The following is a 17,249-nucleotide window of genomic DNA, read 5'->3' on the forward strand; positions in this document are numbered from 1 at the left end:
ATGGGCGATTCAACTGATCCAACACCTGGCAGCTCTAAATACCATTGTCTTTCAAATCAAAAAAGCTTTCCATCAGTGTATGAGACTCTTTATCATCTTCAAAAGTCAAAGCCAATTATGTATTCCTAAATTGAAAGATAATTTGTGTTGCATTTGTATTTGACATTACACAGCATTTTCAGTTCAATATATTCAGTAAGAAACGTGCAATGTGCAATTTTCTTTTGCGAAAATCAAAAAGCTATTTGCATGATGGGATGCAAATTTAAGCAACCAAAAATGTTCTAGATGTTTTGTTACTGTTTGTAACGTCAACAGTTATTTTGAGTGTAAGTGCTGTGACAGTCCTGCAATCCAAGAATCATTTGACAGCATGACAGAGACGCACCTTTTATACTGTGTAATAAAGCAATAAAGTAATTGACCTCTGTGATTCAGTGCTCAGCACACAATGCAGCAGAAAGCACAACTATATCTCATATAGCCAGCTGTTTTTTCTATATATTTTTTTAGTAGCATCTTGCAATTTTGAAACTGCAGTGTTTCTTGTTACCCCTAAATTAAGGTCAGCAACATTGCTTTAACACCTTGAAAGTATTTCATGCCCTGTAAATGGTTGTGCAACTGTGAAGTAATCATGGAACAAGATATGTAAACGCTTACAAGCCATCTCTCTGTGTTTTGCTAGCTTAACATGTTGTTTCTGTGAGACCTGCATTGTGCAATAATGGCCCAGCTTGAGGATTGAACTCTAGTCCCCTGCTTACCATCTAGGTGTTTCCCAGCCTGACCTGCAGCCTCAAGGCAACTGATCCCAACAGTCAGCCAGGGCCACTTCCTTCTCTAGGTCTGGAGTCTTCAGGCTCGCTCCACTTGACGTAACTAATTGCTTATATATTTTGCTATTTGATCACAGTTTTGACCTTGGCACCTTTTGAAACATGCTGTGCAAAAAAAAAAAAAAACACTTTAAAAGAGAAAAAACTGAACATTCCAGGAAATGAATTCCCATTGAAAAAGTTGCTTCTTTTTTTGTTGAACAGTGTGATGTATGTAGACTCCCTCTTTTCAACTTTACAAAGTCTTTTATAAGACAGCTAGTGATGTAGGCAAGATAACTCTACTCAAAACAGTAGACCATTTTTATGTATTTCTTGGTTTAAGACATTGCAGCTATTTCATTATTGAATTTTATGGTAAACTTTCTGTGAAGTGCTGGATGATTTCAGTGTCCTAAGGACATGCGTCAAGGATACATCAGAATGAACTAGAAGTACGTGGAGCCACCCATTCAAGAGATACTACAGAGCTGTTTCCCGACGGGCCTTGACGTTGTGTGAACACTAAGCTTGGCTATGTGATGGAAACATATGTGGCGCTCTGCCAACAGTGTCACTTGGCGGGCCAGCATATCGTCACTCAGAGTAACTGTAGCTGAAGAGTTCCTGGTTGGTTAACATTCCTGCTGTGTATTTTCATTTGAATCCTTAAAAATTGCTTAAAAAAAAAAAAAAAAAACAGCCCGATGCCTCCTTCCCAGCTGTCCTACCTTAAAATAGCTGCTGCATACGTGACAGATTACCTGAGAGGCAACATCTTGGGTGGGATCTGTCACCCCTAAGTATGGGAGGCAGTGAATACTTAGCCAGGTTAGCAAGGCTAATATGTTGATGTTCATTGGAATCCATCCAGGATATTGGATGAACACCCCAAATCTTCTTTGAAAAGATGCCACGGCCTTGTTGTTTGCGTTAACGACAGTGAGACAGGAACATCTGACCCAAAGGACTCCCCAACACTGTGCTGAGGCGCTGATTTTGAGCTCAAGCCCAGATAGGGAGGCCATGCAAGCAGACCCCGAACATGTCCTTCAGCAGCTGCGAGTTACATTTTGGAGTTAAAAGGCTTGAATCAAGCTTTAGTCTTTATAGTTGGCCACTCATTTGGTTGACCAAATTTAAATTCATAATGTGTCAGATCCTCTATCCTGAAATGCTGAAACGTTTACGGTGCCCTGGGGAGTTGACGGTGCCAGTAAATGTCTCCGCTGGGGGTCAGCGGGGCAGGTGCAGCCCAGGAGCGCGGCAGGATTCTGAACCTCCTTCCAAGTCTCTTCAGTTATTTAGTGAGCTGCCTGTGTGTTGGGAAGCCAGCAGTCAATACCCTGAAGAAAATACACCAATAAAACATTCTGGTGGATGTGCATCATTTTTTTACATTTATGATCAGCCTGTCTTTGGTAACTGTTTGATTTAGGGATCCGTTAGAAGTGTTTATGTGCTTTAAAATGAGTTCTAATCATAGCCTGTAGATAGTAATAGCACATTTTAATAACATGCACAATATATTGTGCATAACCACTTATAGCAGATCTGTAAACTTAAGTGCTGTGAGTTTTTTTTTGGTGTACTAGGTAGTGCATCAGTAAGGCAAATTGTTTTCTGTATTTTCCGGTGACACTATATATATATATATATATATATATATATATGTATATATATACACATAATATTCTTTCAGAAATGGGAATTTTCACAAGGAACTACATATTGCATGACAATGGATCATTTTCATGAAAATTTGTGATAACCATGAAAATAAATAAATAAAATCCAGCCTTGGCTCTAATCTATCCTGATCTATTCTCTCATCTTTCACTCCAGATATATCCGTCCTGAGCAGTCACTGAAGTCGACCGTCACGTCCACAGGTTGCTCCGATCATGCGGAGCAGCATGTAGTGTATCTGGAACACGTTGTTGTGAGAGTGTCGATCGTACATCCTCGCCGCGGGGATCTCCAGGTCAACCTCATCTCTCCATCGGGCACCAAATCCCAGCTTCTGGCAAAAAGGTGAGTGGATTATACCACCTGTGCATTCAGAAAGTCATTCATTGACAACTTGAAAAGGCAGACATGGGCACATAGATAATGTAGGGTTGAGTATTTAAGAAATCCTTATTCTGTAAATATATTTATGTACACTATTGTAAAATTGGGAATCTGGAGGTAATGTCGCAAGTCAAAATAAAGAAATACAATGTTATAGTACCTTTTAACAGAATGTTTTCTTAATTGAACAAGCATGGGATGTTTTCAAAACGTTTGTCAGTGTGCATTGGAGAACTCTTGGCAAACTTGGGAAATATTGATACTTCTATAATAATATTACCAGCCATCCAGCTCTTATCTGGAATATAGACTATCTTGTGCAGGTGAACAGAATGTAAATACAATAGAAGTAGAGTAAATATTTCAGAAACAAAAGGCATGTTGTAATTTAAGTCTAGATTTATAAAGAGGCAAACCTTTTTAAAAAACATTTTAAAATCATTAACAGTGTTTTTCAACACCGGATCTGATATTAACAGAATGTAAAAGAAAGCTGTTCAGGCAGAGGGCAGATATTTTATGGCTCTATTACTAGAGAAACAAGCTGGAACAGCAGACAGGGTTTTTAGTTTCTCGGAAGTAAGTTATAGCTGGAGGTATTTTGGTTTCCTAATAGGATTTTTTTTTTTTTCTTTAAGCAAGAACGTAACAGATATAACTGGGTGATATTTACAAATTGCTGACCATATTGCAAAACAAACAATTGACTATACAGTATCCCATGAAGTCTGTCTTTTTCTAATTGAGTTGATGAGTGCACATACCAAATAAAACCACATTTGTTGCATTAAAGTAGAATTTGTCTATCAGTTAAACTGTGACTTATAAAAGTGTGTTTGGGCTTGTAAGGAGGACTTTTATAAGAGAAAATCTATTGGAAATCCAATTGCACCTTTTTAATGCAGTCTTTCATCAATGTTATTGTCACAACTTGCCATGCTGGTGTGTAGTAATGCAGATTTATCAACACCTTGGGCTTGGAGTTAATCCAGAACAGGGACTGCATTTTTCAGGTATAAGTCTGTGCACATTTTTGCATAATTATACATTAATACAGTAACGCCTTCAAATATTTTGATTCAGTGTGAAGACGACAATAACAGCTGTATATTAAACGCAGACTAGACGTATTGAAAAATGGATATCCAAAAGCTTTAACATTTAACGTCAGGACTAAAGAAAGAGAAACGTTTCTATATCATTGGCCTGATGTTTTAGAAACCGGCAATGTTTTTATATTATAAGCTGGAGTTGCACATATTACATAATATGTGTAACCCAATGGGAGTCTGGATTTTAAAATACAAAAAATGAATAAACATTTAAGGGTACAAGTTGACGCCCTGTTTTTTTGATACGTAAATCAAATTTTGAATTGGTGTTTCGTAACCGATCCAAATGATTTCAAGCTGTTTTTTCTTTCTAAAAACTTGGATGTTTCTTTGCAATGCTCTTCTGATTACGCCCAAGAGGCTGTGCGTTGCCAGATGAAAGCCCCTTCTTGCCTTGAGTCAGTGGCTGCAGTGAAGGTGCTTCGGCTCCTCAAGCGAAGGTTATCGTGCCCTGACAGGGTGCTTTTCCCCCATGACACCCTCCTGTTGACAGGCTTTATTTCTTTCCTCTGTTGATTAGTGTAGTAACCAAGGTGTTAAAAACATTTCCATCTTATTAGCACAACATTCTCGGGCGTTTCTTGTTTTGATAGCTTCGTTTTCCAGACTTTGCTTTGAGTTTTGTACTGTGTAATAATGTTGCATTCTGTGCTGCCGGCCAGACCTGTTACAGTTTTATATTTAACTAGATTGCTGTTTATTTCCACAGACCTGTGCTGTCGGTTTCCAAAACCAGTAGGCTCTAGCTGTACTGCGACTGTGACCAGAACCTGTTTTAAATTATCATCACAACTTGAGAATTACATTAAGAACCTATTTTATAAAGAGATTCTAGCCTGCACATGCCTGGTTTTTAGATGGGTATGTGGTCAGTTTTGGTCCATTCTGACATTTTTAACTCTATCTCCTCTATTCATGCAATGCCTGCTACCGCTGTTAAAACTTTTGAGTACATTTGAACCGTTATTTGAATTTCCATGTAGCATTTTGTCATGTGAAAGTGATTTAAGATTGTGTTTTTAAGCTGCAGTTGTCAGACCGCAGGGTGTGAAACTTGTTCCAGTATTACTCAAATAGAGCCTGCAAAAAGGGGGGAGGTAAAGCTGGTCCCGTGACGAAAAGAAAAGCTGCTTGGAACTTAAGAGGCTAACGGCTCCTGCGTATCTGTGCGCTTGTTTGTTCTTTTGCTGTGTTTGTGTGCAGAACGTTCGATAATTCGAACGACGGCTTCAAAAACTGGGAGTTCCTGACGGTTCACTGCTGGGGAGAGAAAGCGGAAGGAGAGTGGACTCTGGAAATCATTGATTCGCCCTCACAGTTGCGCAACCCAGAATCTCTGGGTGAGTTTGTGGCCATTTCCTGTTTGCTTGAACCTCTCTGGTATGAAATGTCCTGAAGGTCACTGAACACAGGTGTGGAAATGCAGGACCGGCTAGCTTCTGGCAGCATGGTGAGCTTCTGTTCTGTTCAGCACACAATTTTAGAGTATTCAGTCAACTTGCATTCAAGTTTGCTGAAATGATCAAATGATCAGGAGGACCTTGCAATTACCATTTCTGCTTGTTCTGCAGAATGGTCAGCTGCAGGCAGCTCAAGCAGCTGTGGTTGTGCCAAAGGTTCAGGGGTGAAGACCTGTCTGCATTAATGCAGTTGTAATTGCTGACTTGGTGTCTTTGTGCTCATCTCCTTCCATTTAAATGGGAATCAAGTCCACAGACTACCAACAAAGTGTTAAAGGACAATGTAGTTCAAGACGGGTTAAAAATAATTAAGGATGCAAATGGCAATTTACAGGCTGTCAATTTTACCCAACCGGGGTGCGATAGTGCTTAGAACAGCTGGTTATGATTTCACAAGAGCAACAGCTTTTCCAAAGTGATCTCTGGGGACAAGCAGGACTTAGAGTAGCGGCTTGATGATTACCAACAACGAAGGGTGCATGCAATTACACAGCCCTCCTGCTAAAGAAATACTTTGGAGAAACGGTACAGGCAAAAAGCACTGCTGGAGCAATGCATTTCAAAAGCAAAAGAATAGATGCATAGTTTGTAGAAGTACCTTGTGAATGAGCTGCTGTGTTTATCATGATAGAGGCATTAAAGAGGATTCAGGGGGCTGAAAATGGCTCATTTCATCTTTGTTCCTGCCAAGGAATTTTGATGGTGAGGTCTTTTTCCTGGAAATAATATAAATATTTGGCACTGTTTTTAATGAATGTACACTTGATTTACAAGTTCTCGAAGCACCTCATTCATTGGGTAGTTTGGAGCTGAAGATTTAAGACAAGTTTGCATCCACTTTTTGGGAACATTTTTAAAAACAATAAAACATTGCAGTCGTTCTGTGTTTTGAGCAGATGGGAATAAAACCTGACATTTTCCCAAAGATAGTAAAAAACTCTGACATCCCCAGTTGACTAAATATTACTCCACATTCTTTCAACGTCATAAAAAACAACAAGGTTTCACAGATTTAAAAAGCTGATTGAATTTAAACATAGTCATAGTGCAGATAATATTATTTAATCTTGCTGGATTGGGAAGTTTTTTTTCATGATTTCCCCCCTTTTTTTAATTGCACACAGGGAAGTTAAGGGAGTGGAGTCTGGTGCTGTACGGAACCTCGGAGCACCCTTACCAATCACACAGCTCACGCTCCCGGCAGCTGGAGATCTCTCCGGAAGGGGAGAAGAGCCCGACTGAGCTGGAGAAGCAGGAGATCGTGGAGGAAGAGGATGAGTACAATGGTAAGAGTGTCCAGTTTAAACAGCTGCAGAGTAATCCCCACTTTCCATGCCATTTGCTCGCGTCAATGCCTTGTGTTCATTACGCAGCTGAAAACTGCATTTGTTGTACATTCTCTTCACCTTGAAAAGTTTCTGAAAGTAGAACACTCCTGTTGTGTTTCTTTAAACCCTTCTAAACGTTTTCTAGTCTGTAAATGCTTACCTGTTCTATTGCCGTGCTTTATTACACTTTGCCGTTACTGTGGTACTTTTTTTCTATACATACTGTTGTGCCTTTTCTGTTAGAACTCCATTTTAAGTTCCTCTCAAATGGACGTCCTGCCCAATATTTTGGGAAAGGGAAATCCTTATTGATGGTCTAGCTGTGGTACCTGTCCTGTGGTGTTTTGCATTTCTGAGCAATGTGTTGCTGTGTTGTGTAGGTCCTTGCCACTCCGAATGTGGGGATCAGGGTTGTGACGGCCCAGATGCTGATCACTGTTTGAACTGTATCCATTTCAGCCTTGGAAACATCTTGTCCGGCAGGTACAGTACAAGCAGCCATACAGTAATGCTTTTTATTTTAAATGTATGCGTTTTAAAATGCATCATCTCTTCCACCACCCCATTACTGCAAGAAGAGTCTAGTGCCATTTGTGAGGGCTGCTTCATAGGACTGTGGGAGGTCTGGTGCAGCTTAACTCGTAGGTTCAAGACATTGAAGCTACCTAGTAAAACAATTCTATAGTTATTCCCCAGTATAGAAGAGACCTCTCATTTGGCCCTATTGAGTTCTCAGCTGCACCCCAGTACTGACTAGCAGCGTAAGATTGCTAAACTTGTCAGAAACATTTATCAGAATCCAAGGATTAAAACTGATGCCGTTCATCTGTGCCATGGTATGAATCATGTTTGGGGTGCATTGATTTGACTAAACAAATTACTACTGTAAAAGTTAATATAACATTGCCAAGCAAGAAAACAATTGCAATGCAATGCCTTCAGCATTATATTCAGTATAACGTACTTTTCTGCACTGCAGATACCAGGACTGGTTAAAGAATATTCTGACAATGGGGCAGAAGAGCATTAACCAGACCGGGACTGATTTACCAATGTGCTGGAGGTGTTCTTCTGTACCTGTGGTTTTTCTTGTGTTTTTAGGACGTGCGTGAGCACCTGTCCCCTGGGGTTCTACAGTGATGCTGAAGTGAGGCGGTGCCGACGCTGCTATAAGGGGTGTGAGACGTGTTTCGGCAGGGCCCAGAACGAGTGCACCTCCTGTAGAAGGGGCCTCTTCTTTTACGACCAAGCCCGCACTTGTTCAGCAACTTGCCCAGCAGGGTTCTTCGCAGATGACAGTAAGGGAGGAGTCATTAACTTCAGCACATATGATGCATGGTGCCAGGTGGTAGCAGGCTTTATCTGGGTTGTTTTTTTCTTTTTTCTTTTTTTTTGAGTGAGTAATTACAGTATAAAGGATAAAGGAGAGCCCTTTCTTATAATTTATCCAGAGAAAAAATTAGCATAAGTAATGCAGCTGTAAATCTAATCAAGTTGTGGCTTGACTGATTCTAGCTGAGAAAGCTGTTTACAGTGTTTTAATGAAAGTGATTAAATCGTAGAGTTTGGATATTTTGTGCCTATTTGGCGTTTCTAATTGTACCCATGAATGTGTTTAATGGAAACGGTTACTGTTGCTGGTAACCTATTAACAAAGCTGTGTTCTGTGTTAAGACCGATTTCTTTGGGGGGTGGGGCGATGACGTTCTGTGTGGCTGGCATTGGGCAGCCAGTTGAATGATATCTCTATAACTAGCAAATAAAATCCTAAATATTTGGCTTTATAGAGCTGCCAAAAGTGAAGTGAAACATGATATATGCATCGGAGTGTTTGCTCCTTTTTCATTAGATCAGAAGCAATGCCTGAAATGTCACCACAACTGCAAGAAATGTTTCAGAGATTACGATAGATGCACTGCTTGCAATGAAGGATTCAGGTAAATGTGACCAGTTTTGTTTTTAATGAATTCAGTTTGTATTTGAACAGCTTGCTGCAGTTTTTGCATGTTAGCAAGAAAAAAAAAGCTGAATTCAGTTTGACATTTACAGACTGATATATTTACACAGTAAATCAAATTACATGTTTATATAGCGCCTTTCATCTCAAAGCACTGTGCAATTTTTTTTAAAAGCCATTAACTGATGTAACACTTCTGATATGAGGTGGCAGTGGATTCCATGGAGCAGAGTAACTGAAATTCTTCTTTTTTTTTTTTTGTTTTTTTTTCTTTTTCCCCTGATTTTCTGCAGCCTGGCTGGGATGACGTGTGTTCCTGAATGTGGAGACGGCACCTATTTTAACTTGGAAGAAATGAAATGCAGTCCCTGCCATCTGTCCTGCTCTACTTGTACAGGTGATTTAGCATTTCGCTTTTCAAAAGATTAAAAAGAAAAAAACAGCACTTCAGTCAACCTTGTCTGTAGCTATTACATGCAGTCAATTCAATACCTATTTAGAGAGGTCACTTTTCATTTCTAGGTGTATTGCTATACTTCCAGGCATTTGCTCTGCTCAATCCCAAGCAGCATGCTGCTGACACAGTGCTGCTCAGCCTCTGTTTTCATTACTTTCCATTGGTTGGTAAAGGGTTCAGTATGTTCCTTGTGAAGTAGGCTTGCTAAGGCAATACACGCTGGGTTTCCTAGTACTGCAGGGCCGAGGGATCTGTCTGCCCCAGATACTTGGCTGCATGCTCAGCAGATCTGGAAACTTTGATTCTCTGTGTATAAATACACAGTCTGAGAACTGATCTGGTTGCACCACTACAGGGCAAGTAGTGATTCCAGGTGTCGCATGGAATTACAAGGCAGTTCAGACAAGTTAACTTCACACAACTGGAGGGCTTCGCTTTCCAGAGATCACCACCTACTGTTATGTCGCTACTCCAAAAGTTGATGGTTCGTGGAGAATGTTAATCGTAAGATCATGCAATTCCACTGATGTTGCATGGAGAGAATGCATTTTGCAAATGTACCCTTCTATAATAGCCAGCCGTTTATGCAGGAGGCCAAAGTGCATGCTACAGGTAAATGTCAGGTCGATTTTTATAACTTTCCTTGTAGGCTTCTAAAACTAGTCATAAAGGTATATAACTTTTAATATTTATTTTGGTGTGATTATTTTTTTTTTTTAAAGAACCAATATTTTAATAAACATAAAGCTTACAGACGAAAGGAGGCCATTCAGCCCATCTTGCTCGTTTGGTTGTCAGTAGCTTATTGATCCCAGAATCTCATCAAGCAGCTTCTTGAAGGATCCCAGGGTGTCGGCTTCAACAACATTTAATAAAAGCGTACAATAATCTGTAACTATGGACTGGAGACAACTTGGTCCCCCAACATCAAAGTTCTCTTTTTGTAATGTATTTAATCATCTTTTTGACTAATATGGACTCAAGGGAGGAATGTCCAGCAGCCAAAAAAAACAAAACAAAAAAATTATATATCATAAATCACACCTCATTTAATGAGGAGAGAAAGACAAACGTCCTATGTGTTGAATTATTTTGTGGTTAAATACGTGTGTCTTGTGGTGTTGCTTTGCTCAGGGCCTGGGAAGGAGGAATGTATTCAGTGTGCCAGAGACTTTCTGCAGCAGGAGTGGAAATGTGTTCCTGCGTGCACTGAAGGATATTACCCTGGGGAGGCGTCCGGACTGCCACAGCGAGTCTGCCGAAAGTAGGTGCTACACAAAATCAAAGCAGTGTTTCAGCTCCCTGAATATACGCCACGTATTAGCACAGCTACATGAATGAAAGGAGACTGGGGAGGTACATTTGTTACCTGCTTTTATCCACACTCAGACCTACTGCTTATTAAATATCTTTCTCTGAATTGATCCTTCAAATACACAGCAGAGGTTGTAATGAGTAAGCGGTCTCAAGTGCACCAAGGGGATGGGGGAATTTTTAATCTCCATTTCGCTCCACTAAACCCCTCACTCACTCCACGTAGACTGGGTCATGTTCCAATACATGCAGAAGTCTTTTGATTTAGCAGTGTCATGCAAGTGGCACCCCAAGCAAGTATGAATTCACTGCCAGGAAGTAGCTGCTTTAGTAAGGATCTGTCGTCAGTGGAACGTTATTCTTTCCTAATGAAATGGGTTGGGAAAGTTCATTTTCAGCCCTTCTCAGCAATGCCCTTTTGGAAAGGATTGAGAAGGGTGTGGTGGGGGTTCACGAGTGGCTTGCCTGGTAAAAGCACAGCTGTGTGATGTGCAGGGTGAGTCATAGTCAGGGGAGTGTCCTGGCTGTGCCAAGTCTCCAGTCTTTGCTGCGGATTCCTGAGGGGTTAGGGAGGCAGAACCAGCAGGGGCTGCTTTTCCTCATCGCACTCTAGAAGACCACACCATCCAGATGCCTAGTAAGCTCAGGGTGTGGTAGCCAATCCATTTGTCACGGATATATACATTTTCTGCTATGGTATGGTGGGTTCTGTGCCCTCCCTATTACTCGCTGAAGAGAGACAGCCAGACCCATACTGGGTAATTCCACAGAGCTCTCTCTCTGTCTGTGAACAAATCTGTGATGTGACCTACACATTATCAGAACTGGAGTCCAGCAGGTCAGCATGCTATTGCTCAGAGCCTCTGCTGGTTGATTCACACTGCCAGCTGAAATTCAGATGATTTATATTGCGGTTTCTAGGTAACCTGTTTCCAAAATGTGGGTTGTGGGTAGATTTTTTTTTTTTTTTTCTCTCCATATTTCCATGCCTATAAATCAATGCTGAGGTGAGTTTTTAAAGGAAGCAACTGGCAGATGTGGTTATAAATCTTCCCTACCTGCAGCCCAGCGCGCAATTCCAGTCCCTGCTCAGAACTTGCTGCAGTGTTTTAGTGTGGTGAATGCAAGACACCAGTAGATTTTTATGAACAGCTGTTCTAAATCAGACCAGCGGTCCCCTGATTGCACTGGAGGTAAACCAGCAGCTCTTGAGAAAAATTAACAATTTGCAGAGTAAATAACTTTATTATTTTTTTTAAACAGTCATATAGTAATTAAAAGTAAATAAACCTGAAACTGCTCAAGAGCTTGAATAATATATATATATATATATATATATATATATATATATATATATATATATATATATATATATATATATATATATATATATATATATATAATAATTATTTTTTTCCGTAATTAGTTAGGGGAGAAAAAGAATGCCAAGAAATGGTTGTTGACATTACTCCCACATTTTCTATTTTAATAAAACGCTAAGTGGTCTAATTGCTGTCTGTTCAGATATGATTGTACAAAGCCTACCAATGCAGGAACACAAAGCCGATGTACAGAGACCTGTCTCTCTAAGCTCCAGATGCAGAGAGCCTCTGCTTGTTTAAGGGAATGTGTGTTAGCAGACAAGGGCTGGGACCAAATCAAAACTTTGACAACCTGCTATTCGCACTTAAGAAAACCTGTATTTAAAAAGTATCTTCTTTCTTCTACTCATAAAAAGAAAAAGCTATTAAATACAGGTTTTTTTAAGTGCAATTAGCGGGTTGTCAGTTGGTCCCAGCCAAGGACCTCGATCAGGTAACACACCTCGCAAAGCTACATGGGACAGGATTTCATTAACATATACCCCACTGTGAGAAGCCAACTAGAGAAGAACACCTGTAGAAGTACTGCCTCATTTGTAGTCTGAGTTGTCAGTCATTTTTTTTTTATGGTTTCTCACTTTATAATTTATTTTAATTAATTTGTATGCCAAATTATCTTTTGAGCTTGCAAATCTGTAACTGTCAAGTCGCATCATAAATAATCAACAGAATGTTGTTTGTGTTTGGGCCTGTGTGAGGTCTTATTAATTAATCTCTTGCATTTTTAATGAGTAAACATGTTTCTTCTGGTAGATTTCAGCTTAGCACAAGCATGTTGGGGTTTGCTTATCCCTTTCCTCCTCATCTCTCTTTCTTGGCACCTGTATACTGTGTACCATCACTTGTTTTGATATTTACCATTTCAAAAATATTTCTTCTATTCTGAGGAATTTTCTAATGGTACAATTCCAAGCGATTTAAACCTGGCTAGGAGCCAGATCTTTAAAGTAACTTGGTTTGCTTTGCTTTACATATTGTTTAGCGATGGTATGTTTCCACTGCTGATAGACTCTGTAAGGACTCTGAAGTGCAACGTGTGCTCATCCACATTGATCCCAATTGACAGCAGACAAACTGCTGCTGACTGAAACCTGAAGATACCAGGCAGCCAAGCCCGCATCGTCAATGCTGCTGCTGTATCAGTGTTTGCTGACAAATAAACCTGAACACTGTGGTGGTCTCTTATTTTAACCCTGTGCATCATGAACTGGTGGAGGTTCCCACTTGGCATAAATGAGGTTGTACTTCTCGTGCTGTTTTCTGACTTTTCCTACGTTTGGATGAAGCGCATGGACACAAAGCACAGTTCTGCCCCTTTGACTGATCATATTCTATATGGTAATGTAACCAAATTCTCCACAAGATAGGACGTGTTAAACTAACAGCTGGTTTCACAGCTCATAAATTGGCTGTAATCCTGGACTGTTTCCCCTAAAATAGCATTGGATAGTCAAAAAATAGTGCTAATTGGGGTTGTGTGAAACCAGCTGTAAATTTCCTAGTTAATATTGTCCATCTCACTGCAACTTGACATGTGAAGAAAGGGCAACAGAGTTTCGTTCCACACCGGCTAGAGCTGTCGCAACCTCTTCCATTCTACAGCAGGAAATACAGATTGCTTTTTTTTTTTTTTTTTTTTTTTATGCTGTGTGTTTTATTTTGTTTTGTTCTCTTTTTTTTTTATTTTCTTCATGCCAGATGTGAGGAGCATTGTGTAAATTGCGAAGGCCCTGGAAGATACTGTTTGAAATGCACAGATGGATACAATCTAGTTGGAGGCACATGTGTAACAAATGTCATGTGCAATAATGGTAAGTTCAATTAAAGGGACAGAACCCCTGAAAATGGGGGGGGGGGGGGGGGGGGGGCGTCGTCGTCACTGCGGTGATTCAAAAGGATTTTAGTAGTCTTTGTTATACCAATGAGCATCTCCTGTAGGACGTAGAATGGATATTTTAAATAAAAGGCGCTCAATACATTAAATGAAGAAGACCCCACACAACAAGTAGAGAGCTATAATCTAGTGTTTGTTTGAGCCTGCAGTGCGCCCTCTAGTGGTGATTTTTTCTTTTAAACAACTCTTCATACCCTCCTCGACACACTGCAGTTCAAAAGAAGCTGGAGTGGGTAGGGGATAAACATCTTCTAAACCTCTACAGTGTGCACTGCATACAAGTCTAAGGGTAGCAGTTCATCTCAAAGCTGAACGAGAAGGCTGACTGCATTTCACTTTGAAACTTGTTTTGTTAAGCTCAGGAGGTTTGGGCTTTATAATAAATGCCGAGCGCTTTGTTTTGAAAGAGAGAGCTAAACACAAGTCTGAGTTTCTCTTGGCTTGTGTGCCCAACTCTTTGAAAACCTTGAATATCTATATATCTGTCTATCTAAAATATGAAGACCTGCTATTTTAAGTCTATATTTGAAGTGTTTCATTATTTTAAATGCCAAGTCTTTGATATCTTGTGGATTTAACATGAAAGATGAAATTGATACAGTTTGTATGTTTTTTTTAATTTTTTTGGTTTGCGGTTGTCGGCAGCACCACTGTGATTGAGTTGAGTGCCCTTCAGAATCTGTTCAGCAAGACTGTTTGATAAACTACTCTAGAACCTTCAACAAATTTGTAATTGAATAAGAAGTGTCATTTTGTTATCTCAAACTAATACAAGAACCTTGTCATTAATACGAGTTTATGCATCCCCTGTGTGTGTGTGTGTGTGTGTGTGTGTGTGTGTGTGTGTTGTTTTTTTAACCCAGATTAATGATTTCATGTTCTTGTGACTTGGTTTCACATAACTGTAGTATCTTCAACTGCAAATAAACATGCCTTTAGCATAACATAATCACAGGCACAGCTCCCACTGCCTGAACCCCAGATTGACATGAAAAGATAAACATGTACTGTGTGTTTGTCCTTGTATTGATTTATACACTGTGTTCTGCTAATTACACTGATAAAAAAAAAAAAAAAAAAAAAAAGCAAATTTTGCACTTCCAAATCCAGGTCTGATTACAGCATGTAACTTTGTAATTGTGCTGTATAGCTGAGATATACAAGAAATGTTAAGATTCCAAGTAGATGTTTGACTAGAGATCCGTTGTGCAGATTTAAAACGGGCTAAACCAATCCCTAACCTTCACCCCAATCCATGTGGTCTCATTTCGGCTTGGCATTCTAACGCATACCACCAGTACAGTATAGTAACTGCACTAATGAATTCATTGCAAAACGTATATGTACGTGATCATATCAGGTGTGATCATAGCAGATTGACCAGGATGTAGTAAATTACTGAAAAGGTAAAAGACAGACATTTCAAAGATGTGAAAAACACAACAGACAAAACAAGTTAACCGATTTTTAAAAGGTAGCACGTTGTGTTCCGGGTGTGGTTTTCAAACCTTCAAACAGCTTCCCCGCATGGCGTCTGCTGACCTGAGCTTGTATTGAATGAATGTGCAAGCCCCCGTTTCCCTGTTTCCGATGATCTGAACTTTATTTTACTCTTTCTCTTCCCCTGACGCTGGCCCTCTAGCTGACGAGGTGTTCTGCGAGATGGTGAAATCGAACCGCTTGTGCGAGCGGAAACTCTTTCGCCAGTTCTGCTGCCGGACGTGTCTGATGACTGGATGAAGATGCAGCCCACCCCCTACAAATGACTTTTCAGACCACATTAAAGCAACAATCTGTTGTAGACGTAAACCGAGCTACTCTATTAACGCTCTGACAGCCCATCTATCTCTGCAACAGGCCGTCAACTCCATGATTTTTAAAATGCATGTTTAAATATAAAAAAAAAATTATATTTTTGTTGTGGTTGTCCCTTTTTTCATATACGGTGTATATAGAATGAAATCTCGGTATGGGGGAAAAAAAGATGATTGCGGGAAAACCGTTTCAGAGCAGGTATTGCTGAGGCTGAATGTGGCATGTTGAGGTTTAACACTGCACAGAATACAACTGCTGGGTCAGGACGATCCCATTTCAGAATTGAATCAAGAGCCATAACTGAATTTTGTCACATATGTTAAATATATGTGTTGACCGTGATGGGATGGATTATTATTATAGTGGCTTGCGTAAATCTCAGAGCTTCTGAAAACAGACAGGTTGCTGTGTTCCAGCCTTACAGACCTACAAATGTAAACCCCCCCCCCCCCCATTAAGACTTACCCTCCAACATCATATCTTATCCCATGACATATGATATACCAAGACTCCGTCAGCTGTGATGTGACATTTACACATGTAATAAAAATTAAATCAGAAACCGCAACAAGTGAAAATTTAAAAGTGAATTGCCCTGAAAGTGTTTAAAAAGAAGAAAAAAAAAGTTATATTATATGAGTGCTCTCTTTGAAAATATTTGTATAAAATAATTGGTTTCCTGTCTTTGATTTGTGTTTGCATGTCCATTGCATTGTTTTCATTTGTAAAATTTCCCTCTCAACTTTGTACTTGGAGCGTAGCTGTTTTGTAATGTATTGTGATTTCTACTATCGCTACCAAATGATGGGAACATTAAGTTAATTATTGCATATTAGTTCATGGGTCCCTGCTTTGTTACAAACTTGTCATCTTAAGTATTTTCAGTATTTTTTATGTTTTACCTGCCAGTCATGTAAATTAATCCCCTAGCATATCGCAATTTAACTAAAGAAACATTGGCATAGTATACAAATGCATCAAGAATCTTTTTCTGGAACATCCATTAGAAGTTTACTCAGATTTTTATCATTGAAAGCTATGGATGAAATAACCTTTTTTTTTTTTTTTTTTTTTTTTTTTTTTTTAATATAAAAAAACCCTTGTTTTTCTATGAATCCACATTTAAACACCAGGGTTTGTGATATTTCCATCCGTATTGGGAGAGGTTGTGATTTCACCTATAATAGTGATGTAAGGGGTTAGCTAGCTGATGACAATAACATTTTCAAAAGTGATGATAGGTGGAGGGTGGAGGGGTGAAGACCTGTCTGAGAAGCTGATGAATCATGTGAGAAAGTATTATTATAATTGGGGTATTATTGAAAGGAACTCAAACGCCTTGCAGAACTGCGGCAGCATCCTCTCTGGGGCCTTGATAGAGTTCTTGTTTGCTCTCAGCCAGACCACTGTATGTTAAGATCCAATTATCACATTTCTGCTCCCTGAGAAGCAGTACAGTGAGGTGTAGAGGTAGCACTGCTGCAGGGTGCTAAACATGTTTATTATTAGATTAAGAACATTAATGTCATCTTTTGTAAATTAATTCTGTGCCATGAAGTGCGTTCACTTTCCTCGCTTTTCATTATGTTGTGATGTGGTGTACAGCTAGCTCCATTTAACGCTGTGTGTTTGGTAGACT

General features: G+C 39.6%; 1 protein-coding gene across 2 annotated transcripts in view; it reads left to right on the plus strand.

The window, feature by feature from the left end:
- Nucleotides 1-15,707, plus strand: part of LOC121299130 (proprotein convertase subtilisin/kexin type 6-like) — a 29,546-nt gene extending 13,839 nt beyond the window's left edge. Inside the window, exons 12-21 of one of the 2 annotated variants that reach the window (XM_041226695.1) lie at nt 2,664-2,852; nt 5,207-5,343; nt 6,588-6,749; nt 7,172-7,274; nt 7,893-8,089; nt 8,641-8,728; nt 9,042-9,145; nt 10,340-10,469; nt 13,600-13,712; nt 15,429-15,707. In XM_041226695.1, the coding sequence (XP_041082629.1) occupies nt 2,664-2,852; nt 5,207-5,343; nt 6,588-6,749; nt 7,172-7,274; nt 7,893-8,089; nt 8,641-8,728; nt 9,042-9,145; nt 10,340-10,469; nt 13,600-13,712; nt 15,429-15,535 (1,330 nt within the window). In that variant the 3' untranslated portion in view covers nt 15,536-15,707. The remainder of the gene's footprint in view (nt 1-2,663; nt 2,853-5,206; nt 5,344-6,587; nt 6,750-7,171; nt 7,275-7,892; nt 8,090-8,640; nt 8,729-9,041; nt 9,146-10,339; nt 10,470-13,599; nt 13,713-15,428) is intronic. The other variant, XM_041226696.1, reaches the window with a different exon arrangement.
- The last annotated feature ends 1,542 nt before the right edge of the window (nt 15,708-17,249 follow it).

Source organism: Polyodon spathula, chromosome 24, assembly GCF_017654505.1.
Source record: "Polyodon spathula isolate WHYD16114869_AA chromosome 24, ASM1765450v1, whole genome shotgun sequence".
Taxonomy (NCBI): domain Eukaryota; kingdom Metazoa; phylum Chordata; class Actinopteri; order Acipenseriformes; family Polyodontidae; genus Polyodon; species Polyodon spathula.